We start from the raw sequence: 26,287 nt of genomic DNA on the forward strand, positions 1-26,287 counted from the left end.
GGCTACTCTGGCATGGTAATGGGAAATTTAAGATCCTGTAAAGAAATGGTCACTGATGTTCTGTTCGTTTTATTATCCCTGATATGTGTACTTCACCCATCCACAGACAGACTTAAATCTATATTTAAATATGGTTACTGTGCGCTATGTACAAAAATCCCAACTTTCCTTTTTGTTTTTTTAGTGCTCGTCTGATAATGAGGAGCTGCAGCAACACTTGGCAGACGAGAGGGAAATCCAGCGGCGATCAAGAACCGAGGTAAGTGGGATCATATCATGTCCTTAAACACACTTGGGGTAATGTAATATTACTGTGTAGTTGGGGTGTTACTGGGGGAATAGACCAGATACTGACAAGGAGTGCTATAGAAATGTTTCATATGTACTCAAAAACACACAAAAGGTGATTGGGGAAATGCTTGCAATAAGTCTAACTTCTGACAATCGCCCCGGTAGCATTCCAACCCATTGTTCTTTTGCCCACTATGCCGCCTCCGATTAGAGCCAGACATATGCAAATTAGTCATGGTCCTGCTCCAATAGGAACAGTCCAGCCTGAAAGGTATAACCAGGTCCTCTCTGTACTGGAACACAAGCAACCCTGGACCATAGTTCTCTGTACCGGAACACAAGCAACCCTGGACCGTGTTCTTCCCGATTGGGGCTCGTCAGTTCGGTGCAGCTTGGGCGCAGTGACACAGTGAGCACAAGACCCCTTCGGGTTTTGCATCCAATTCACATCACCTAAGGTAATGGAAGGAATGCTTGAAATAAATCTAACCACTGGCGTTTGATGTAGTGCCCTAAGTGGCCAGTGGTATGCCCAGACAGGAGTCATGTTCTCACTTTACATGTGGAGCAAAGCTACAGGTAGCTCTTCATACTTGCAGGATTACATATGGTGGTCCCTTGGGGAGCCTGGGAGGGAAGTTCTGGTCCTCTGATTCCACAACCACCAACATAGTTCTGTCAGTCAAAATTAAACGCATACCTTTTTGTGTGGAGACAATGATGTGCTTGGTTGAACAATCTTTGGGCTGTATGTGACCTTCCTACGTTTGTTCCTACCCCATTTCCAGTTACAAGACCTCCAGGATAAGTACATAGAGTGCAACTACATGTTACACGAGGCAATCGAAGAAATGAAGAACCTCCGCAACCGGGAGTTGCCCAACACCACCATTAACCGCTTCGGCCCCCTGAACATCATTCCACTGGTAAGGAGCTACAATGGGGCCCGAAGGAGTGGGATGGAAGTACAATTATTTTATGACGACCTAACGTTGGAAACTTACCCTGCTTCTTCCTTACACTGATTTACTGTGCACTGCAAGTTCTCACTGCTGTGGGGCATGCAAATTTATGAAAGATCACCATGCCTAGAACCAATGTGAAACCTGCATTTTGTCTGTTTTACAATAGTCTCACCCCAGAAATAAGACCTAATAGGATTAAATAGAAGACCATTAAATATAATTGCTATTTTTTTTAAATATGGACTGGTTTACATTTAAAAAAATTTTTTTATGGTGTGCATCTTTCTAAACACAATTCTTCTTTTAGTTTTACATAGATACTGAATCCAGAAATGTAATCTTATTGTTAAAGATCTACCACATGTAAAAACTTGAAAATTGTCTAGAAGTACGAGGCTTTTCTTTAATATACGCGGTGAATTTAAATTCCTTTTTAAACATTAACAAGTTACGGACCAAACTCTGATCCTTGAAAGATACTGCTTCATTTTGCAAGATCCGTTCCAATAGTATCTGGGCAATGTCCACAAGGAACACCGTTGAACCTCTCACAAAGACTAGTCTGGCAACCAAGGCCAGCTTCGAGACACTAGCCCCATTTTCAACACCAGTTAATTCGGTTAAAGGACTTTCCAGCCAGTAGCGTAAGAAGGGGGGAAGGGGTGCTGTGGGTTCGGCCCTCCCCGGTGTCATCACTGAGGGGGGAGACAAAATGGCAAAAATATGTTTTAAACACATATTTTTGCACCAGAGGTTTCTAACACTCCTTCCTCTCAATACCTAACTGAGAAGACATTATGCTGGTGACCACGAGCTTCCAATCTTAGTTTTGCCAATTTGCTAGACAGAATATTCTTTAATATCTGCTGTAAAGTATTACTGTAATTTAGTCTGTAGAGGGCTCCTAAAATCTGATTTGCAATTCACTAAAGATGACAAATCAAAGGCAAAACCAGCTAACCTTATTCTGCCCTATGAGAAGAGATGGTGTTTACCAAACCCATAATATAGCCCACCGTAGAGGGCTATACCGGCTATTAAAGGCCCTCTCCAGCGTTAAAGGCCCCGCGCCGAAGGCTATAAGGCTATTAGAACATTCTGTCACTAGAGGACAGAATGTTCTAACAAAAAAAACAGCCTTTTGGGAGCGTGAGGGTATTGGAATCCCCTCAGGTTCCCTGAAACCTTGGTTCACAGCCAGAGCTGTAAACAAAGAAACATTGGAATGTTGGAGCTCCAGGCTTATACCAGCCATTATAAGCCCGGAGCACGCCATTGTTTTCAATGGAGCTCCCAACATTCCAATGTTTTAATAGCATTTAACTGGTGCAGTATTTAGCACCCTCTGCCTCAAAACTTCAGTACAAATGACCATAGTTTGCTACTGGCTCTAGAACTGTGGGGCCACCACCAAGGATTGTGCGGCCGCCATATTCCAACTGGAGTGTTACAGTGCAACGTAAGGAAAACTAATAGCTGTGAATATTTTTGCAGATTTAAAGAAATGAGCACGGCAAAGTTAAACTGGCAACCTCCTCAAAATAAGTACTAACTGGATGCACTGCACTTATTGTTTTTAATCTAGTATAATTAAAGTGTTCTACTCCCTCGCATAGTTATGTAATGGTAATTCCATTGCTTGTCCATAGAAATACTTACATTTTTTCTCTGTGTATTCTTTTCCTGCCGCATAGGATTCTATAGCTGCTGAGATTGAGGGTACTATGAGGAAAGGCTTTGATCCGTCCAAACACTCAGAATGCAAGTGAGTAACTAAAACTCTGCACTGTCTGACCTCATTTCACTGCCTCCAAAAATACAATTCACCCACTGCCACCTACTAGTCTAGTCTACTGCCACAACGTCTTTTGCCATACTTCGACTTGTACCTTCCACTCACACTCCACCCACTTGCCAGAATTCTGCATCCTTTGCCACTGCACCGCTAGCATCCTTTGCCACTGCACCGCTAGCATCCTTTGCCACTGCACCGCTAGCATCCTTTGCCACTGCACCGCTAGTATCCTTTGCCACTGCACCGCTAGCATCCTTTGCCACTGCACCGCTAGCATCCTTTGCCACTGCACCGCTAGCATCCGTTGCCACTGCACCGCTAGCATCCGTTGCCACTGCACCGCTAGCATCCGTTGCCACTGCACCGCTAGCATCCGTTGCCACTGCACCGCTAGCATCCGTTGCCACTGCACTCCCAGCATCCGTTGCCACTGCACTCCCAGCATCCTTTGCCACTGCACTCCCAGCATCCTTTGCCACTGCACTCCCAGCATCCTTTGCCACTGCACTCCCAGCATCCTTTGCCACTGCACTCCCAGCATCCTTTGCTACTGCACTCCCAGCATCCTTTGCCACTGCACTCCCAGCATCCTTTGCAACTGCACTCCCAGCATCCTTTGCCACCCGCACTCCCAGCATCCTTTGCCACCCACACTCCCAGCATCCTTTGCCACCCGCACTCCCAGCATCCTTTGCCACCCGCACTCCCAGCATCTTTTGCCACCCGCACTCCCAGCATCTTTTGCCACCCGCACTCCCAGCATCCTTTGCCACCCGCACTCCCAGCATCCTTTGCCACCCGCACTCCCAGCATCCTTTGCCACCCGCACTCCCAGCATCCTTTGCCACCCGCACTCCCAGCATTCTTTGCCACCCGCACTCCCAGCATTCTTTGCCACCCGCTCTCCCAGCATCCTTTGCCACCGCACTCCCAGCATCCTCTGCCACCCACCCGTCCCTTCCTCTTTGATGCATGTCCGTATTTATGCCACCAAGCTGTCAGCATGATCTGGCAGCATCCTCTGCCACTATCCTGTTGGCATATACGCTGACCAGTTATTTCAATATTACATGCTTTTAGAAGCCTCCTAAGCCAACCAAGTAACACTTGAAAAGCGCTTGGCAAAATAACCTGGTAGCATGAAAAAAACAATGTTAATAGTGCTAGGTGCAAAATATTTTAAAGATAAGGGAGCGGGGAAGTCTGACTGTGTTGAATGTTGATAAACTCATGCGAATCCCATTTTGTTTTTTAGGTGTTATATTTATTGATTTTTTATTTTTTTATTTATTCTTTCAACTTTTAATACATTTCATCATAGATCAGGACTGATTAGTCTATTTTGAAAACCGCAGGTATTTTTTCTCATTTCAACATGTGCTTATTCAAAATTCACTCACGCTGTTACTACCACAGTGTAGCTCCTAAAATTCTATTCTGTCAACAATCACAAATGTCCCAAGTTGAGTTGGCATAAACAAACCTAATGCTGTCTGCGGCACACCCGATGACATGCCAGCAATCCACAGATGCACAGGCTTAGAGGGTGGTACCCTGATTCGTTTTGGCATTTGCATGAATACTGAATGTTTGTTATATTTAACATTTTGATGTCCTCCTGTTTTATGGTGTTAATTGTTTCACCCTTTGATTGGGGCATTGTTTGTAATTCATTGATGGGATATTTGTGCCAACCATGCATCTGAATTGATTCTGTTACAGACACTTCTTGAGAGCCTTTGAAACGGTGAAGGTGATCAACCAGGCCAGCAAGTCTCGCTCCCAATCGCGCGCCCAGTCTCGCTCCCAGTCCCGCGCCCATTCGCCACAGAACCTGTCCATGGAGATGTACCCAGCCTTGCCAAGCTTCTGCAGCACACCCCGCAGCAGCTACTACGGGTCCGATATCACCAGTACCACGGTGCCTGAGGAGAGGGTCCAAGCCCTGGAACCAGAACCCTTGAAGTAAGTGCTCCTTGCTGTACTTCTATGTTGAATGCACCATCCAGTGTGGGGAGGGTGCCAAATGCATGTGAGAAAAATAAACAATATCTCAACCGGATTCAGTAGGAAATGAATACACATGTATGTACAAGACATTACAGGAAGAGAACAAACGAGAGACTCAATTATTTGTTGAATGTGCTCATGGCATCATATATTTTGAAACATGAGTTACACATGACAGTTATCACAGCACTGTTAAGCATCGATGCAAATGCAACCCTGAAGAACTAAGTGCACTGTCGTAACAGATTTTAGTAATTGAACGAAGCCTGCCTAGTACCATTTGCTTTGAAACATAGCAGCTTGTCCCAGTCTCAAAAGAAAGCGATAGAACGGTTCAGCGATATCTACATATAAATCTTTGCAAATCCTCTTGAGATTTGAATGTGCTCTAGTCATCCATATCTAGGTTAGATATGTGGATTTTCATTAAATATGATTTTGTGCTTTTAAAAAGACTGGTCCTAGGAAGTATTTTGCATGTTTTGGAAAGGAGAGTGAACTTTTCTAGCTAGCTCTGCTTAATAGCTTACTGTACACACAGGCCCTGTTAAATGCAGAAATTCACCTAAATTAATCCAGCTTTAGATGGTTCTGCTTTGGCTGTTTCAAATTTTGAGCCAGTTAAGTGCTGAGAGTTTTGAGAAGTTAACCGGAACCATCTCTAGCTAGCAAGAAAGACTTCAACTTGTAAATCTCCCTACTGTCATTACTGCATACTTTTGTTCCACCCCCCCCCCTCCCCTCCCTTCGTTGTAAAGCAGCTAGACACCAAAGGGTGGTGACTCTAGTTTACTGGTTCCCACTTGTGCATCAGTGACCCTTTTTGCACCCCTAAAGAATACTCCTGGGCTGATCTCGCGAAACACAACTATGTATTGAATTTGGGGTTGGAGCTATGTTTAAGGAATTGTTTTACCCAATTGTTCGTGTTGTGTTTTGCACTGGGTTGTGAATTTCTAGTATTGAATAATCGTTCATTAGTAATACCTAGCTCGAGATTCAAGTCTGTGGGATTAGTTGTACTAAACAAACAGGTTGGTGCGCAAATAACACAGACCTTTGGCAATTCTTTTCTACTCTGAGAAGGAGTCTTGACATGTATCACAAATATTCTTGGGCAAGGGGAGGCCCCCACCCTTCTTTCTTGAACTTATGAGTATCCTCACTCCGTATCAATAATCTTATTTCCTACATTTCAATTGTTTTGCAATTACAGAAGTGAATGTGAAGAAAAGAAGTTGGGGAAACCAGGCACGCCAGGAAGCCATGACTTGGTGGCAGCCCTTCAACGTCTCAGCATGGGTCCGGGGCGGCGCTCACCAGAGGACCCCCTCTTTGAAGCCGAAACAACTTATACAGAAAACTCCAGCGGGTTCCTGACACCCAATGAGAGCGTCCTGTCCACTGGAACCAACTATTCTGGCAGCTCGGACCACACTGGTGGATCCAGTCTTTCCTTTAGCTCCCGGTCTTACCTCCCTGAGAAACTGCAGATCGTCAAACCGATAGAAGGTAAAGGTCGGAGAGCCTTTAGGACTCTTAAAGGATGGATGATTGGAAGATGTGGATGTAAGCTTAGCGCATCCAACCCATGTCCCTCCGAGTGGCTGATTCTTGACTCTCTGGTGATTTCTGTGTAATGGATTCAAATACTACTTTTAATTCCCTTGAATCATTTTGCCCTCAATATAGATATTTATAGTTTGAGATGCATTATGGGATGACTATATTAATACCCACAATGGGGACTGGCATGCGTTCTTGATCTCACAAACCTGTACCCAACAAATCACCTGTCTGAGAGTTGGTGAGCACTGCAAAGGTGCGACTTGTGACAACATGAGTTTTTAGTGAGAGATGTGTTGTGACTTGATTGATTAGAACTAAGTCCAATGTAGGTTGCGGTCACTGGTAGAGCAATAAAGATCTCGATTGACAACTCCGTTCCTTGGATAATTGTTCATTTTTAAGACTAGGATGCAGCAATGTCTTTAACATATGTTCTCTTTTTGATTGTTAGTGGAACAAAGGCATTTGAAGGGAACCAAGGAAATTGTATTTCACAGATCTGTTTTAAGTTAAGGAGGCAGTCCATTTGTGAATTCAGCTGAGGTTTTGCGCTCAGTTCTCTTTAGAGATTTCATTAGATTATGGAATTGCGCTAGTGCTCAAGGTAACCATAAGTGTTTGACTATACGCACCTTGATGCCACAAATTACAGTGCCAATTCTCGATCCCTTTCTGAAGACTTGTATCTCCACCCACTTTCTTCCCCCCAGGCTCTGTAACTCTTCACCACTGGCAGCAGCTGGCAAAGCCCAATCTGGGTGGAATCCTGGACCCCCGTCCCGGAGTTCTCACCAAAGACTTCCATCAACTGGATGTGGATCTGGAGGAGGTCTACAACCTGAACGACTTTGAGGAAGATGAAGTGGACCTCCCCTCCTTCCAGGCACTGGCTACCTCAACTCCTTCCAAGGCGAACATTAGTAGTGAGTATCTCTGGTGGCAGGAAGCGTTTGACGCGGTTTTATGAAATGTTTGTAAATAGATGGTTGCTTGTATACGAGGCACTTCTCTCTGCTAAGGTGGTCTGGCGAATGTGTAGCTCTTATTCAGTATTCCGCTCCATGAGGAAAAGAACAGGTCTAGTAACAAACACTTTGCTAAACTACCTCTCACTGTATATGTAAACCATGCTTTATTTGACTAGATGCCTTATTTTCATTTTTTTTCTCCATATTTCTGCATCCCCAGACTTCCAGGACTCATAGCAACATCTCTCTTCCAACCCTCTTTATTTGATATACCTTTCTCACTGTAGCACTTGAGCTTTCTTAAACTCCTATATTTAATATGAATATTCCCTGCTGTCGGAATGCCTGGAGCGGGGGTGGGGGGGGGGGGTGGGGTTTAACCTACGTAGGCACCTCCTAGAGAAGCTTGGTTACAGGTGAGTAATCTTCCCTTCTCCAGCAGTGGGTCCTTTCCAAAGTTATAGCATTGTCTCGCTGTGTACCTTGGTAGAGATGCTCCATCAGTGGTAGTGAATTTAAATTGTTGTGCATAAGCGAAAGATGCTTGGAGAACCGTAGTTTCAGGAATGTTCCCTTCCATTTCACAGCATTGGCTTATCCTTCGAATCCAAATGTGTGAGTATTCACTCCTGGTAGGCAAAATTAAATCAGTAATTGTGAGGGAGATTATAGGTTACCCACACATGAATTAAAGGCGAGTCCCTTTCCTATCCTGCACCAATTGTTAACTCTACTCTTTGCTGGCCTTGTTTTCCCCACCAAGTTCCTCTGTAATGCCCTTTGCATTCCTGTTGTATACACTTTTCATCTCATTTCCTTACTCCTTCCTCCCCTCATGCCGTTCATCTGTCTGTAAACTTCTGAGTGCCTTTTTATGTTCCTGCAGTGTTTTGAGGTAGTCTATCAGTCCTGGCAGCACTCTGGCATCAGTGAACAAAGGTAGCTTTGGGCTCCTACTGGTCGGATCCTCTGCTCGTAGCCCCCTTAGTGTACATGTGTTGAGGAATGAAAGACTGCTTGCTCTCCGGCGCGCGATCCCTTGTGCAATACAGGCCGACAAGAAAAGCTGATCGTGGAGAATTGCTTTGTTGAGAACTGCAGTGTATGCCTTCTTTTTCCACTGCAAATGGTACATTCTACTGTGTTTTTCAAGGGTGTAGCTGATAATGTAGTTCTTTAGGGACAGGCAGGTAATATTTAAACTTGGCCCGCTGCATTACTTTGATTATACATTAGTGGTTAACCCCTTCCATGCTCATGACGAGCTCAGCTCGTCATGAGGCACAGTTGAGCTGTGCTGATGACGAGCTGAGCTCGTCATGACACCAGCAAAATGGCAATTTCCAGCACAGGGGAAAAATAACCACAGCAGCGATGTGGTTAAAAACTCCTATAGTACCTCCAGTGAGTTTTCTCAGACGTTAAGATCTTACTTAGACTTGAGGTTCCCACGATTTTCTCAGTAAATCATTTTCAAATTCTCTTTTGTAGCTCATCACATCTATTTTCAGTGTTTTGTATAAAAATGGGTACAATTGAGGCACGTTGTCTCTGAAGGCGCCTTTACATTAGCCCAGGGTGTAAAAGTAGCTTCAGATGATCCCAGACTAGTTGACACAGGTTTAAATTAATGCCACAGCCAAGAACGGATGTCCGCTTGATTGGCAACGGACAGCTCTTGTCACCTAATAGGTTCATTAGATTAAAGTTTAGTGCACCACAGAGTCAGTCTGTCAGCTGTCATCTCACTGCATCCGTGTTCTTGGGTGCTTTTTCTGTCGGGAGGATTAAAACAAAAGCTTGAGATTGGATCACGGTCGCTGTCATGGTTTACGCTCTTTCCAGTTTAAGAGCGGTTTTCTCCTGTGCAGTGGTGGCACGAGGAGCCATTGTGTTAATGTCCTACTGTCTCTACTATTTTACGAGGCCATCGTTTGATGATACATCCTTCAGCTTAGTCGCAATCCGGTTTTGTAATCGTGTAGCCACTCATCTGCCTCTCTGTTCGTCCACTGATCTATATATTGCCCCTCTCACCACATTATCTCCATTCTCAATCCACCATTTCTGTGCCACCCCTCTTGTTTGTGCCCATGTATTGTGCTTCATGCCCCCTTGCATGTTAACCCTTGTTTTCATGTGCATTTTCAGTGTTGCACTCCGTCAATAACCTCCCCCAGACCCAGTCTACGTACACCGTCACTACCTGCCGCATCCAGCACCAGGTCAAAGAGAACACCACCGTCACTCCCAGGTAAGTGGGCCCTAACCTCTTTTTCACTGCTCCAGCAGGGAGTGACTTACGGTGACCTTGCACCTACATAGCTGATGGCACAGGCTTTGCACCCCTGCCAACCTTTATAAAATGCCCTCCTCTTTTGCTTGCACAATTATTTCTAACTTTTTTTTTATTTGCATTTTGATTGCAGACCACACAAGTCCTGGCTTAAGCGCTTGCTGCAGTTCTTGAAACTTTGAAAGATGGGCGTGATGCCAATGTAAGAGTGTGAACCTCCCAAGTCCCTGGCAATACTGCAGTAACTTCATGTACATGGTACATCGACTGAGCGTACCATTGGGGGGGTGTGAAAATTCAAAGATCACACATTAGCTCAGAATGGGAGATGGCAACTGTCCAGACGAAGGGCAGTGCGGCAGCCGCATGGGCATGTTACTATCCGAACCCAGTTATGATTCATTCATGAGCATGTTGGAAACCAATAGGACATGCATTAAGGGTGGTGATACAATCTAAACTGACAAGAAGGTAATACTGAGACTATAGAATTTACAAGCCATCACAACACAGCGGCTGATCAGTGGAATTTTTTTACTGCTTTTTTGGTGTGCTGACAGCATATGTGACTCATTTATTGTTTGATTAGCTGAGACATCCAGGTCCACGGGAATAAGCGTTGTGTTTTTTAGGTTAAATGGCATTTAACAGCAGTGGTGATACCCAGGTGTGACACTCGCACCTAGGTATGGGTGATTTTAGATCTTTGCAGATGGGTTACTCCATCACAACAGGGAGGGAGAGCCCGTCCGCCAAAATTTAAACCCATTATATCCTATCTGATTTATATTCTTTCAGACAATATGTCTGTCACCATTGTGACGGAGTAGCCCTTCTGCCAAGATGTAAATTAAGCCCGGAGTCATCTCCTAAAATGTGACCACATTTCATCACAATCTTTTATTGGAGGTTCTATTGAGTGTTTTATGAACTCTCATGTACCCAGGATGCACGGTGTGCATCCTTCTAAATGTAATCATCCCACCTGGTGACCTTTGCCGCCATCTGACTGTCGAGGAAGACTTTCCATACTTCTATTCATGCTATACCCAGTCTGTGAGACGCCCCAGCAGTCTGGCAAAGGCAGCAAGGGATCTAGAGCGGAGTGGTCACCATAGAGGCCTCCCCTTCTATTTCTTCTGCTGTAGTGTAAGGGCATTGTATCCTGGGAAGAAAATTGATGTTTGGAAGCCATTGATTTACAGAAAAGGGAGATTTGTTGTAGCACGCTAAATGTACCTGACGTTACTGCAGAACTGCCAGGCAAAGAGCGGGTCTGGCTGCTACTGAGTGAAATGTGACATGCTGGGGGTGGAGGATGCGCTGTACATCACTTCCTACAGCCTTAAAAGCTGCGAGTTGCTGTGTGTCCTCACCTCACAAGAGCTGACCACTCGGTGTGTCGCTGTGGACACCAGGAACGGCAGCTTGGCATCAACCTGGTTATCTTTTCAGTGTGCAATTCATTGATACCCAGATATTCACATGGACATCACTATTGATTACTGAAAGGCATCCAGATTGAGTTGTTGAAAGGATGGGCGTGCCATCCTCCTCCTGACCTGTTGCCATTCAAGCAGTGGGTATGATGCCTTCACTGGACCCTTCTTTTGTTGATTATACTTCTATTAACAACTAATCACTAATCTGACATCTTTGCCTGCTTTAACAGAGTGGATTTCGTCACTAACTATACAATTTTTGCCATCAGATCCTAACCGCATGGAGAGAAGCCAGCAAAAAAGTTCTCTTTTTAAAAAAACAGTAATCCAAAAATGTTTGTGCTTCTCAGTGAATCTTTTATTCTTGCTTTCTTTCCTAAAAATTCTCTCCCAATTTGGCAGCAGCTCGAAAGGGATTAGGATGTCCCCCACCGGGCAGGTACTGGCATTTGGACGGCTAACCTGAGCCAGTTGGCTTTCACATATACCAAAAAGCAAAAAGATAAAGGGGTTGGGGGAATGGGCGTTTTTGTCATAATGTAGTCATCTTGCTGTGCCTGGTTTCACTCTCCTACAGTAAAATTCCAAAAATGAATTTCCTTCCAAAAGGCTTCAGGTTGTAGTTCTAATTGAGCGTGTTGAATTCAGAATCCTGCTCAAATCAGTTTTTCTCGTCATACCGCCATTTCCTGATCTGCCAAACTTCGGTGCACTTTCCAACATGCTTACCTCCAAATATTTACAGCTACATAAAAACAGTCCCATTGCAAAGAAAACTAACAAAGAAAATGTACTCCTTCCCAGCATCACGCAGACACTTACTATAGCGAGGAAAAGATCCTAAACCCTGCATCGGGACCATTCTGAGGAGTGGGATGGGCATTGCTTTTTGGAGCTTGGTATATGCATGATAACCGTTTTAAATTCCCCATCATCCCCCGACAATGACGTATCCCAGAAATTAGTTATTCACTGTTGGTTGCCTTTTTTTTCCCCACCATTATTTTCAAATTTTAAAATCTGTAATTAGATTAAGGTTATTCCTGATGGTAATGGTGAAAGAGTTTTTATTTCTATCATAGTGGATTTTTTTCTCCATGGCCTAATGATGCTTTGATGGTCAACCTGGATTTTGTTTCTGTGAGGCTGATCATTCTCCCAGACCCTTTTATGAACTGGGGGCCTGATTCACAGAGGCAAGTTTAGACCCGAAGTCAAACTTAGTCTAAAAGTCTAACTTTACTACTTTTTGGTAGTCACAAAGGTAAGTTAATACAAGTTAAATTACTACTGTTAAAGTTACTAGCTGTAACTTACCTCTGTGGATACTGAAAAGCAGTAAAGTGAGACTTTTGGACTAAAGAGACCTTTGGCTAAACGTTACCATTGTGAATCGCGCCCTATTTTTTCAAAATTGTTGTATAGAATACAGTCTGCTGCTTGATCTTAAGAGGTTTTGTTCTGGTCCGTTGCAATCGCATGAAACACACAGCACTGGCGGAGGTGAAAGAAAAAAGAAATTATTTTAATATTTATAGTTTATTTATTTTTACACAACATAGTTTTCGAGCAAATCTGGTACAAAGTGCAAAGTGTATTTAGCTTACACAGAAGATTTAGTTACCAAAACCTAGTTCCTACTAGGTCATTTTTAACCAGCATGATATGCATTCTGGAGATTCATATCTTGATTACCTTAAAGTGAATTAAAGTATAACTGTGCAGCCCTCGTCTCATCCCAGTACCTGTGTTATTAAGTGCTACTTTAAGTCTGAAGCCAACCATATGTAAAGAATTTTATAAGTGTTTACCTCTCCAACACATACTCAAGAGGCCCACAACCCATTTTCCTGTTTCTTCTTTAAGAGGATATGAACTTGCAGTACAGAGAGGTGACTAATAGTTGGTGATATACTAGTACTACACAAACCCACAGTGCAACCTAAGATGAAGCTATCTATTTTCCCTTTCAAGCCATACAAAATGAGTGAATCCTTAATAGAAAAACCAAAGATACTTAAATGTGTAGTTTGCATTTGTTCTGTGCCTAAACCACTGCAGGATCCTGTGTTTAACCTGGTGGTCGCAAGTTCAAATTCTAGTTCAGTCTGTCTTTCGTCCTTGTTGAAATGTACACCGTTGATTTGCGTATCAGCACCTTGAAATGACTTCAGCAGTAAAAATGTTCTTCACAAATGGACTGTTATCCCTGTGATCCTTGGAGATTGCCTCGTCCAGGCATTTTCTTCCTAATGTGATTTGTGATATGCATTTGTATTTGAGAGAGAGAGACTGGTTAAGATCATGTGTGATTAAAGCTCAAATTTCTCCCTTCTCTTTTTCAGTCTTTATAATTCCCTTCTTCCCTCTTGTGGGATCTTTGAGAGCCTGAGATCTGCTGCGAGGGATTCCCAGCAGCTCTTGCCTGAATGTTTGACTGGTGTGAGGAGAGAAGGCATTGATCAACGCGCTCCCTTTGGACTGGTGACCCTCGTCAAGGAACATGGGATTTCTGCTTCAGTCTGTCCATCTCTCGGCGTTGGCCTTATGTCAGGGGTAACTCAGCCTGGAAGTCCTTCTTTTGAGCCCCCAACATCCTATCCCACCTTTTACCTAGGCGGCGAGTGGAAGCCCCTTCCCGTCCAGACTCTTAGAGGCTTTCACTTTACAAAATCCTTGCTGGGAAAGATGAGGCAAGATGACCAGACTTCAAGCCCATGTGTGGGAGGCCCGAGCCAAAACAGCATTTTCAGTATCAACCTGGTGGATAAGCTGAAACGGCTGCGGTTGAACAGTGTGGTGGAGAGGGGAGAGGCCTCCTTCCAGAAAGTGGCAGAATCGAAGATACCTTGGGACACTGACTAGACAGCTGCTTCCGTTCTTGCTTAAGCCAGATGCTTGCACTGTGGTGGTACCAGCAGGAAGGGGAACTCTTTGAAGTACATCAACACACTGACTTGGAATTTGGGAACACCTAAGGACCTTTGACCAAGCAAGGTCAGAGTGAACCCTGAGGCTGTGAAGGAAAGTGGTCTTTAATCTTTGTCAGTTGCCTGCTTGATACTGTTGCTCTGCCTGACTGAGCCTGCATCTCCAAGTGAAGCAGGTGAGCCATCCGAGCATGCCTGCAATGATGGTGTGGTGCTGTCTGACTCGGACTCCAAGGACAAAGAGTCCACATTGCAGGAGGACTACCGATCCACGTCCCTCGCTGTGGAGTGTGCACCAGGGTTGGTCACCGGAGATGCGTATGTGATGGACACCAATTGGCAGCTGCAGGTGGGTGTCTTCTTAGGCGAGGGCCTCCAGGACATAGACAATTGCAGATTTCCCAACAGGCCACCCCTCCTGAAAGATCGATCGTGCAGTCACATGTTGGATATACTGGACACTAAACTATCTTCCTTAAGCAATGATCGCCTTTAAGGATCTTGGAAAAATCTTCCTACTTTCCTTCAGAGAGCCCCACTGTTCACCACTCTGGGTTATTTTCCACAGTTTCTGAAACTGGGTGATGGTAAAACCTTGTGTGCTCATGACCATGTCCAGCTCCTGCTAATTTGTATTCACCAAGGGGAGTGTAAACTGCTCAGGACAAAGTAGAATGAATAGGCTGATTAACACACTAGCTGTATATCTTGTTGACCGTAGCAAAGGTGGGACACGCACCTTGTATTGTGTCGGCACTGACCTTTTTGTTTTTCCGTTAGACCTAGACAGTCACACTGATGTGTTTGGCAATCCGTAGCCAATCACATAAGCAGAGCCAACACACTGTGCTATCGCTGAGCATATCTGCAGCTTGGATGCTGGGGAATCCTCCATTGACTACAGTACGGTAACCTATTTAATGGGGCTTAGAAGTTAATGTAGCCTCTTCCACAAGCAGACCTTTTGATATCTGTAAAATTAGACTTTCCTCCAGACAACACATGGTAATATTAACACCAGGTAACTTTTGGGTTCCCTCAGGGTCCTACACTGATATTCAGCTCTGACCACGATCTTAATTCTTACTTTTTTTTTTCTTTTTTTTTTGTTTCTAAAGCAACTTTTTTTGGGTGTAATGATCACTTGCTGGACTGCTCCAGCAGAGAAGTGCAATAACATCTATGGACATTTTAATGCCTTTTAAAGTAGTAGAAAGGAAGGTTTTCATAGTTTGGAATATTTCCTTCTACTTGCGCCTGCCCTGCCCAGCCTTTCCTTCATGGCAGCTACCGCACTGTGGGTTTGTGCACTTGTGGGTGTGGCAGTGAAACCCTTCAACGCAACTCTGCTTCATGTGCTGACCATGTGCCATCTCTTCTTCCATTTGCCTGGACCACTTTTAAGACCATAGATTTTGGCTTTTTAAAGTTCTGATTGACCGCTTTAACGCTACTATTCGAGTCGCGAGAGGGGATGTGGAGGGGCTGAAAGCTCCCGCTCTCTTTCGACAGCTAGGAGATGCTGTCTCTGACCCACAGAGCAAAGCTTGTGGAGTTCTGGAGTTGTTTATGTATGTTAATATATTGGTATAGACCGACAACATGATGGTAAGAAAGGGGTGGCCTTTGAAACAGATACATTGATTGTGGCATCAGAAAGTTAAGGATCTTTGTTAAAAGTTTGGGATTTGTTTTGTATAGACAATGGAACCACTCTTTATGAAATAGTGGTGTTTGATACGAAATAAAGAAACTCGACTGTTTACGGATAAAGACTTTCAAAGCACCCCTCTTGTGAATCCCCTCCAATCCCTAGAACATTAACCTTGGCTTGCACAAGTAATCAGTAGTATTAAATGTTACTTTCCTCAATTCTTTGTTAAGTAACTGAAAACCTGATTATTTGTCTGGTTCTGTAGTACTGTAAGTTACGTATTACTGTTGGAGACCAATGCTTGTGACCATATCGACCGATGTCAGTCAATTTAGAAAATATTTTAGACATGAATTTAACTTGCCATCTTGAATTTTATGGAAAATCTTTATTTTATTTCCGTTCTGGGTGAGAAGAATGGTATGGTGGCTGAGGAAGAAGCCTTAAACATTGCACTAACAGCCAACTCATACAATAGCAAATGCATACGAGGTGGTCCTCATGTTATCTTTTTGAAAGGTACATTTATTGGCCATATATTGAAATGTTACGGATGAAATGTGTTTTGACACCAACACCTCGGACCGTCAACCCCAGGGCTGACAATCCCTCTGGGTGACTGGTCATAGGACATCTGTGTGTATATTGTAGGAGATGTGTCTGTTTTTTTTACTGTATCACAAAATACACTGGATGTAATAAATTTGTTTGAAAAATGTTTAATTACTGTGCCTAACTTGTTACTGTCACATATCTATTTTAATGCTACCATAAGACACTATAAACGGCTGTGACTTCAAATGCACTTTATATGATAGCCTTGACCCAGAAGAAAATGTGTTAAAGATGTTTCATTGGACCAAACAAGTAACATCTTGTGCCCTTCTTTACTAAAATGTAACCCCCTCGCTGCTTTCTTGTGAGACCCTTAACAAAAAGGGCTTGGAACCAGCCCATTGTTTACTATTTGTTAGCTTCCGATGCACACCTCTTTACAGCTTTGTTATTTGTCAATATATACAACAGACAATATCCCAACTGGCATTATTTGTAGGCAATTATATAGGATATCTATACAGGATTATCCATCAAAGAGCAAGGAGACTCAGTTTGATTTTCATATGTGCTCATGGCATCATTTATATCTGCATTTCAAAAATTATATAGGGCAAATGTAATTACAGTTAGTATCAGCACTGCAATTAATCAATAACAAGTGACAGCCCAAAGTTGTACAAGCTGCACGAGTGCAAGGGTAAGTGGCACTACGGCAACGCAAGTGACAGTGAGAGCAGCGTGGACGGCGCCAAGTGTGTTGTGAATAATTATATACCGTGCGTAAAAACAGAGTGGTATTCAAACAATTCAGTTTTCGTTTTCCATTTTTTTGAGAACCACTGAGTGGAGGGGCCTCATTTCATGATTAAAAGCTCTGGAGACTCTTGATTCAGTCAAAGCAATTTGTGCACAAAACTTAGTAATCAAAGTAGAGCTCCAAGAGCTATATCTCAGATTCAGTGTGCACAAATTACTTTTACTGAATCAAGAGTCTCCAGAGCTTTTAATCCTGAAATGAGGTTCTCCTACTACATGTCGACATCCACTTTTTTCTTTCTACGTTGATTGGTTAATCTAGTGATAGCCCTGAAGAAGTCTGTGGTCTATACCACCAAAGACGAAACACGTGTTGGCGGCTAGATTCTCTTTGAAGAACATCTTCTGAATAAACTGAAGAGACAAAGATAATATTCCCTGTGACTCATTTGAATAACTCTTTTTTTTTTTTTTTTTTTTTTTTTTTTTTTATTGCTGTGATTAGCTCAGGATATAATCTTTTTTGTATAGTGCCCTTCAGGGTCTATTTGCGTATGTGTAGTAGACCAGCCGAGTCCTCTTCTAATCCATATAGAGAACCCCCCCTGGCATAATTGGAGTAAGAAGCAGAATGTAATGAGAGAAAAGAACCAACGGCAGACTCCAGAAGCTGCACCTCCTCGGTCTGTTCGCCAAGTGATGAATTGGTAGTATATAATAAATCAGTATGCACAATCTGCTCCAGCACATGCCGTTCTAGGAAGCCAACTGCCAGCGAATATACAATACTTTGAGACCACTGGAGCGGTGCACTACCAGGTGAGTAAAATGTCAAAGAAGCATAACCAGTGTCTTCCTTGCATATATACGTCTTTATTTCAAATAGTCCATGCAAAGCATCAGCCAATGCATTTAGTTTAATTTTTGAACTTTGTCAGGGCAAGCGTGTAGTATAAGAATAGTGGCGAGCAGTGCTTCTTAACGGAGTGATTCTTATGGCCCAATCATCGGATACCTTTCGGTGAGCCGAGACGAAGCTGCACCTGACTGCAGGAACACTAAACGTGCTCTTATCAAGGAAGCCCACGCTACTGACACAGTCAAGGGGCGCGGATCTGATTGGGCCACAAGAATCACTCCGTTAAAAAGCACTGCTCGCCACTATTTTATATCTACATGCTTAATTGACATTTTACTCACCTGGTAGTGCCCTGCTCCAGTGGTCTCAAAGTATGAAGCAGAACGTATCTCCCCCAATACCCGTGTTTCAATTTGGGGTCGATTGCGTGCTTCAAGTGGGTCTCTTGGAGGAAGCATACGTCAATATGTTGCCTGCGTAAATATGCATATGTCAATATGTTGCCTGCGTAAATATGTATACGTCAATATGTTGCCTGTGTAAATATGTATGTATCATCCTTGCCTTTCAAAAATCATTGAGCCCTCTCACATTCCATGTAAGGAATCTAGTTTGTCAAGGTTTAGCAGGAAAAATTGAGTGATGTGGTGCAGGCTTGGGCAGGATAAACTGTAATGTGTCAACAATGGAGTTAGGAGATGTCCATGTTGCTGTCAGTATTTTGCATAGAAGGGAATGTCTCTTCGATATCAGAATCTAGAAGGCTATTTAACCTGTTCAAGTGCAGTGCGGTCAGTGATCGTGTGTCTGTAAATGCTTTGAACTCACTTTCCCACCCCCATACCACAACAACCTCCCAATTAGGATGTGTCTGGTAACCGCCCACCTCCCCTTGAAATGCCCCAGTAACAAAATAATACCATAAGTACATGGGAGATCTCCCTGTGGGTGCCCGGGACACCGGCCTTTAACCTGCCATAAGGCAGGCTGGCCAGGCTTTAGCATGAGAGACGGAATCTGCCAAATAAGAGGTTAAGGAACAAATTGAGCCATGGATCTAGTGGTGTTGGTCGCTTTGGCAAGTAGTAGGACTAGTGCAATAATATAACATGAACCAAGTCCAAATCGCAACTATTGAAGAACGGTAACCGTACAATCGATCAAATGCTGTATAGAACTGATGTGTGACCGAGAATAGAAGAGTTGCCATCCGTTAGTCATTATCACTCCGGCTCAGTTTAGGGACGGAATGTTGCGAAGAGAGAGGAGGCGATTTCTGCGTGCAGATGTGCTTAGTATATTTTTGAGCTGAGTTAGTGTCCTTAAAGAAGTGAGCTTGACCATCATGCTTGATTTTTAGCTTTGCCGTATACAACATAGCATACGGCATAGAGGTGTTCTGTAGAATGCGTTTTGCTGGTACGAGTTCTTTGCGTGCAGCCTGAACAGCAAGAGTGTAGTGAGGGAAGAAGGATAGTTGGTTTCCCTGATGTGTTATGGGGCTTTTAGCTCTGGCTCTTCTGAGGACTGCGTCTCAGTCCCCATAGTTCATGAGACGTGCAACTATTAGACGTAGAGGTGTAGATGGCTGTGGCCGGGGGCCCAGTGATCGGTGAGCACGCTCCACAATCCTCACCTGTGAGAGGACCGGCCCAAATAGTTCTTGCAGCAGATTGTCAATGAATGGTTCAATTTTTAGGGGTTGCGCCTGAGTTGCAGTGCGCAGCACTGCTTGCGCCCTTTTGTATAGGGTTTTGAAAGCTGACCACACGCTCGTGCGTGTGATCAGGATTTGGCCGTCAGGCATTGACTTTCGCGTTTAAATAACAAAACTACGCGATTGGGCAAAGTGGGCTAATGTCCCGCCTTTGTAACGCCCATTCCCAACGGTGGCTAGCACACGCAGTAGTGCACGTTCGCTCGCTGCTGCGCTTCCTTCCCCACTCCTCTGTGGTGCGCGCACACCACTGGTTCCCCCACTGCTCGTATGCGTTTAGACTTGCACATTCTTCCCGCCACCTGCGTTTCAGTTTCACTTTTACTAAAGTCCGCCTCGCCCACCCAGTCACTTCCTGGGCCCCTGGCATCGGGAAGGGCTGTAGCCGCTCCCTTGCCTCCTCCCTGCAGGGTCTGTTGACGTTGGCGGTTGAGCCAGAACCTGAAGCCCACAAGTTAGTGTCCCTCGTTTCATCGCCTCTGTATGTGGCTTGTTCAACTTTACCTTATCTTCTCCCGGAGATAGCACAGTGGGCTGAGTTGTACTACCTATGTGAGTGTGAACATGCTTTTTCAGACAACGTTGGGACTTTAAGTATAATCCTAATTTTAAATGCGAGAGACATTTCTTGAATGCTGTGCTTGGACCAAGCCCTTGGATTCTTGATGTGAGTGTCACGGTAGTCTAACTTTATGCCCGTGACGTGCATAAGGTTACAAATGAGGTTGAACAGGGGTTCAACTGTGAAATGTACATTAAGACTGTCATGAGTACAATTGGTAAGATACAATTATTTAAAACCCGGTTTAATTTTCTAAAGATTTGCTTTTGACATCAAAGTATCTTGCGCCTAAACTCGCTGAAAATGGAAAAAGCCTATGTTAACCTAAACGTCTTCATCATTTATGGAACGATGGTTCTCAGAGACGGCTCTCTGCACTTTTATGTAAACGTGCACAGGAGTGTTGATACTTCTTGCCTGTGACGCATACAAAAACTGATAACCCTTGCAGCCCTTTTTCTCTCCTCACTCTCCAGACAGCAACACTGCAAAAGGTGTGCTCTTCAATTCACCAAGTGCAGTCTGTTTTTTCAGGGTTTAGATAACCATTCGATTGAAGGCTGCCAGATCTGATTTTCTAACAAAATAACGTATGGCCGTAATGAAATCCAGAAATGCAGAGAGAAAGAATAACTATTATTCGGAATACTGTTGTATTTAGATTTCCTATCTTAAAATTACAGATGGAATCTTCCAGGGGTACCCACGAGTATGTCAGCAGCACTCCCTTTTTCCAATCGTATGTCTCGTGCACAAATTCTTGTTTTCATGTGTATTATTACAATTGATTTAACTGAAGTTACTAAGACTGCAACGCCCAAAATGCATCCATGAGCCCAATGAAATACCAGGATATTAAGGATGATGTCAGAGTCTTTAGCCAAACAACCCCATAGCGGAGCATATTGAAGGGCTTGACACAATAAGCCAGATCATATCTGAAAAAATAAATCCCCTATTTACGGATGCCAAGGTAACTAGTGCAGCCTGATCATTTGAACATTTTGCGACATATACACCCTTTAAAGTATTGCTGTTCGAGTATGCCCTGTGGTTTATAATTCTTTAGTCATCTTCTTGTTCGGTCTCGTCTACTAGACAGCGCATGTACTGCCTGTTACGAGAGGTATTGTTAGCCTACTTTGCTTTAACTCAGCCCACTGCTTACTAGTGCTTGGCTTTATTGTCCCTCATTTGCTTGCTTCTTGTTCGCTTCTGTAGACTTTCCGTACTTCTTGCATGTTTCACTCACGTGGAGTGTAGACACACTTGCTTGTGTCCTTCCCTTGCTCATTTTTGAGGTGTTATTTTTTTTGTCTTTTTCATCAGATAAAACAGGAGTTTGTAAACAATATGCCCTCGATTTCCTGGTATACAAAAAACACTTCATGGTTGTGGTACAGTGATAATAATGTCAGTCCCGTTATACCGTTACCCTCACCATTTGAAAACATCCCCATATCATACGATACATTGCCATGTCAGGAGTCGACAGTAAACATGCTGTGAGTGGGAACAGCATCGGCAGCGCCTCAGCAAACCGCTCCAACAGTCTTTGCACAAACAATGGCTGTGAGACGTGCACTGTTGTAGAGCACATACTCCAGTGCATGGCCACTCGCATTGCTGCTAGCAGTGGACCACTGCACGATTCGAGGGTTGGGGTGGTTTGACCAGGCCCAGTAAGCACATCTGGGAGCTGCAGTCCATCAGTTCTAGCACCATAAGACACTGGTCTTTCACAATGTGTCCCCAGAACCGCTGAACAGGGGCGCAGATCTCACCTCGATGCATCAAGTCTGCATCAGATGCTTCACATCTCAAGCAATGTGCATCTCCCTACTTTTCCTATTGCTTAGGAACTACACAGGAGAGTGTGTTTTTCAGCTGTTTCCCTCTCTTCCCCGCTGAACTCCATGTTGCACTCTTATGCTTATCCTCTGCCTGTTGCTCTCAGCCGTGGATGTTTCTCCCTTTTCACATTGCTCTTTCCCCATTTGCTTCCTTCCCTGTGTCCTCCGTGCTGCTTCTAGCATGCGCTCCCTTGTGTTGTCTATGTCCTGCCCTCTGATTCCTGTGCCTTCCAGTCGCTTCCTGCCATCCTGTTCTCCATTATTCCGCCAGTTGTAATCCATATTACTTAGCCCCACTATCCTGTTTCTTCCAACATCCCCATCCTCTCTAAATCTGCCCCGCACTATATGTTGCTGCCCCTAGCATGTGCTTTCTAATGCTGGCAGTTACCAACAAGCATTTGCAATGCAATAGGTCTCGCATTTTCAAAAGTTTAATATATTAGCGTTGCAAATGACAATGCCTTTTATTTATGCTTTGGCTTTTAAAACCTAAATAAAAATCATTGTCATTTACATTGTCAAAAGCTCAAACTTGGTAAATTCGAGCCCTATTGCATTGCAAATGCTTGTTGGAATTGCAGTAGATTCTGGGAGGCCAATAAATCTGAGGTTGTTACGTCTAGAATGCGCCTCTAAATCTTATTTCTTAGCCTTAATCACAGCAAGAACTTTCTCCATGCTTAGTATTTGCGATCTAGATCCCGCCTGGGAGTCTTGAGTGTCTGACAGTCTATTCTCCAGGACATCTAGATGAGTTTCATGAGCATCTACCCGCTTATTTACAGTGTCCAGGCCTGAGGTGAATCCATCAATTGTTTTGAGGCTGGAGCGCACATCCAGCAGGATTGATCGCATGTCTTTTTCTGTGGTTGTTCCGTCATTTCTTTGGGACCCTGTATGATGTTCAGTTTAGTATTCCCGTCTGTTGTTCGTGTTTGGCGTTTACTTTCAAAGGGAAGTTTTGGCTGCTTAGGGTTGTCTTACTCATGGTAGCAGGCCCTGTAGTGTGACCTTACATCGATCCATCAAAACTCTCAAGTCCCACCAGGCTATTGGGGTCAGCACGGTCTGCAGTCTTCTGCTATGCAGGTGAGGCTGCAAACCAATTACACCAAGTGTCCAGGTTATTGGAGGCAGTGCAGTGATGCACCCCCCCCCCCCCCCCCCCACCCCCTTCAGGCTATTAGAGGCAGTGCAGTGATGTGCCCCCCCCCTCGTGAGCCCAAGTCCAGAAGAGCACTCCACAGCGTGGAAGAGGGCGAGCCGGAGGCAGGACCCCTATATCAACAGGGCAAGATAGGGGTGTGCTGGGCGCCGTTACAGCCCCTGGTCTAGAGATAGAGAACCGTTGGGCTGCAGTGCAGCCGAAATTACAACACCGCAGGAGGAGCAGAGAAGCTGGGTGTGGCCGCCTAGGCCTGTCCCAGTTAAGGCAGCAGACATTGAATTGTGCCATCCAGTAGTGCCCCCATATCACGCCAGTCTATTAGGGTCTGACATAGTCTGCAGTAACGCTGTTGATGCCATGATCCTACTGCGCTCAATTCCCAGGTTATTGGAGGTGGTGCGTCGCACATCGTGCTCATGAGTGTATAAGGCAGGACACAACTTGGAGAAGGTGAGAAGGTGGCAGGACTTCTATAGCAGTAGTGTGGAAAATAGGTAGAGCCGATGTCGACCAAGAACCTTTAAGTATTGCCTGGCGTTAACCGCCTCTCATACCATTCAAATCTATCAAACAGAGGCAGGCGCTGGAGACTGGAAGGCAGGAAACAGGAGTTTATTCCGACGGAGCAGAACACATCAAATCAGACAACAGGGTATCTTCTCGAGGTGCTCTAACCGCATCTCTGAGGCCTGGCCTCTTATACACAGGTTTATGGTCTTTATTGCAGTTTATTACATGTGGCACATTCTTGCAAATACTTCGATGTATGGAAAGACATCCTCGGAATCCCCGCTTCATACCCGTTCCCACACACATTTACAGTAGAAGTCCCCACCCCCGGTCTCAACAGGTGATGACTGTCGCGCAGCTGGACATTCCGCCGATTCACGGAATGTGTGCGGCTGATCGGATCTCATGGGGTGGGGGCTTTGATTGGATGTGGATCCTTTGATGAGAGAAGCTTCCTACTGTATGGGGGCAATAAACTGCATCCGCAGGGCCAGGTGGCGGCCTGGGAACGAGCAGGGCAATCGGGCACAGAGGAAAGTGGGGTTTATCAAAGGATACAAGATCATGAAAGGGGTGGAGGGAGGTGTTTAGCTGGGAACGGGATGTGGCTCCGAGGCAGGGTTGCGCTGAAGGGGAGGTTTTATGGCCCAAGCATGTGAGAGCGGGGGCTGTCAGCGTGCGGGGGAGATGCTTGCGAGGTTAGAGGGAGAGAGAGAGACACGCACTGGCTATCGGCAGTGGGCAGAGAAGCCGTGGCCTTCAAAATGGCTGCTACTTACGCGCACATATGAGCCCTGAAAAGGGACAAGATGGCGCCGATAATGTGGATGTCGCAAACTAGATTTTAACAGTCCTCCCTTTTCTACATATCTAGCCAGCTTGTCAGTCCACGTCTATCCCCATTATATTCCTAACCTCGACATCGTACAATGCTTTCATGCGTTCTTTTTCGAAGTCCATAGTCTTAGGGCAGATACAGTTTGCATATAGTGAACACAGGGGCGGCAAGCATTGAATACCCAGGCAGAATCCACATATTATGACAATCGGTACCAGTATAATCATAAATAACCTCCACCCCCAGTTCTTCACGGTACTCCAGAACCAACCCCCAATCGACCATTCTTCTTGTTCCTGATGAACTTCTGAGGAAAGTCTGTGGAGGTGTTCAATGGCTTTGTACACTGAGGGTGAATTGTCTGGTACGTAGGTGCAACAGCTGGACCCAATAATGCGGCATGCTCCTCCACGATCCGCTAGAACCACATCTAGAACAAGGCGGTTCTGAAGAGCCACCAGGATGGACCGCCTGAAGCTCGGCTGTATTGTTTGTGAGGATGCCAGCTGTAATATACATTGTCGTTTCAACTGCCTGGGTCAAATGTCGGATGGCACGGCTGTTCGCCATCGGACCCCAGAGTGGAACAAGTCCCTTCATTGCGTCCAGGAACTGTGCTCCGGTGGAGTCGGCTTGCTCCATGTCTTTTGCTCGCCTTTGTCGGAGATGGTTTGCTGGAGCCACATAGGTCGGAGGAAGGATGAAGGCAATGTAACAGGTACCCCCCAGCCTTTGGGGAGCCAGGTGTAAGCTCTTGTACCACAAACAAAGTACATATTAGGAGAAGTGACAAAAGAGGGTGGATCTGTTGAGTCCAAAGTTCTGGTGATGCGGCAAGCACTGTGGCCTACCAGCTGTGTCCCCAGCCCTTCGATGCACATAAGGCATGAGACATTGATGACCGATAGGGCCACAGTCAGGGTGGTAGCTGTTCGTTTCCGGAGGTAGGAGAAGGTGGGTCTGGTTGGGTTGTTGAACACCTGCATTGCAATCTGTTCTTTGACAGGGATGTCCATATGAACAGAGTCGTTGGATGTCAGAGGGAAAAAGTGTGCAGCAGTTCTCCCTGTTTTGTTCTGCCAGACCCCATGAAAGAAATGTGTCATAGTTCTGCTGGAAGTGGCATTATCCCTGTAGCTTTCTTGCCAGAGGATCAGCCAAGCAAGGCAGGAGCCGTGAATGGAGAAAGGTGAAGGGATGAAGGGGATGGAATGTCCAGTGGTGTGGGGTAACAACCCACATATCCAGCAGTTGGTGGCATTGGTGGCAAGATTGTGCTGGTGCAGCAATTGCACGAAGGAGTTGTTCCAAAACTCCTTACATCTTTCTCGGAGTTGAGGTGAAAGAGAGACCAGGTAATGTTCTTTCATTGTGGTAGGCTGTGCAGTGGTCAGAAATGTCTTATGAGCTGGTGCGCTCTCTTCCACTATCCAGAGGGTGGTCATGAGGAGGAGGCAAAAGAGAAGGGTGATAAAGAGAGCAATGGTCTTTGAGCTGTGGATTTTGTCAGTCTTTGGGTTTCTGTAGTGAATCTTCGGATGTT

The 26,287-nt window shown here is 44.8% G+C and overlaps 1 protein-coding gene across 5 annotated transcripts in view; it reads left to right on the forward strand.

The window, feature by feature from the left end:
* The window catches only part of HAP1 (huntingtin associated protein 1), a 505,788-nt gene extending 489,149 nt beyond the window's left edge, over positions 1 to 16,639 (forward strand). For all 5 annotated transcript variants that reach the window (XM_086924163.1, XM_086924164.1, XM_086924165.1 and 2 more), the window contains 8 exons: positions 185 to 259; positions 1,080 to 1,217; positions 2,951 to 3,021; positions 4,774 to 5,016; positions 6,278 to 6,573; positions 7,341 to 7,553; positions 9,750 to 9,852; positions 13,682 to 16,639. In XM_086924163.1, the coding sequence (XP_086780289.1) occupies positions 185 to 259; positions 1,080 to 1,217; positions 2,951 to 3,021; positions 4,774 to 5,016; positions 6,278 to 6,573; positions 7,341 to 7,553; positions 9,750 to 9,852; positions 13,682 to 14,201 (1,659 nt within the window). In that variant the 3' untranslated portion in view covers positions 14,202 to 16,639. The remainder of the gene's footprint in view (positions 1 to 184; positions 260 to 1,079; positions 1,218 to 2,950; positions 3,022 to 4,773; positions 5,017 to 6,277; positions 6,574 to 7,340; positions 7,554 to 9,749; positions 9,853 to 13,681) is intronic.
* Positions 16,640 to 26,287: the final 9,648 nt, after the last annotated feature.

The sequence above is a fragment of the Lissotriton vulgaris genome, chromosome 5, assembly GCF_964263255.1.
Source record: "Lissotriton vulgaris chromosome 5, aLisVul1.2, whole genome shotgun sequence".
Lineage (NCBI taxonomy): Eukaryota > Metazoa > Chordata > Amphibia > Caudata > Salamandridae > Lissotriton > Lissotriton vulgaris.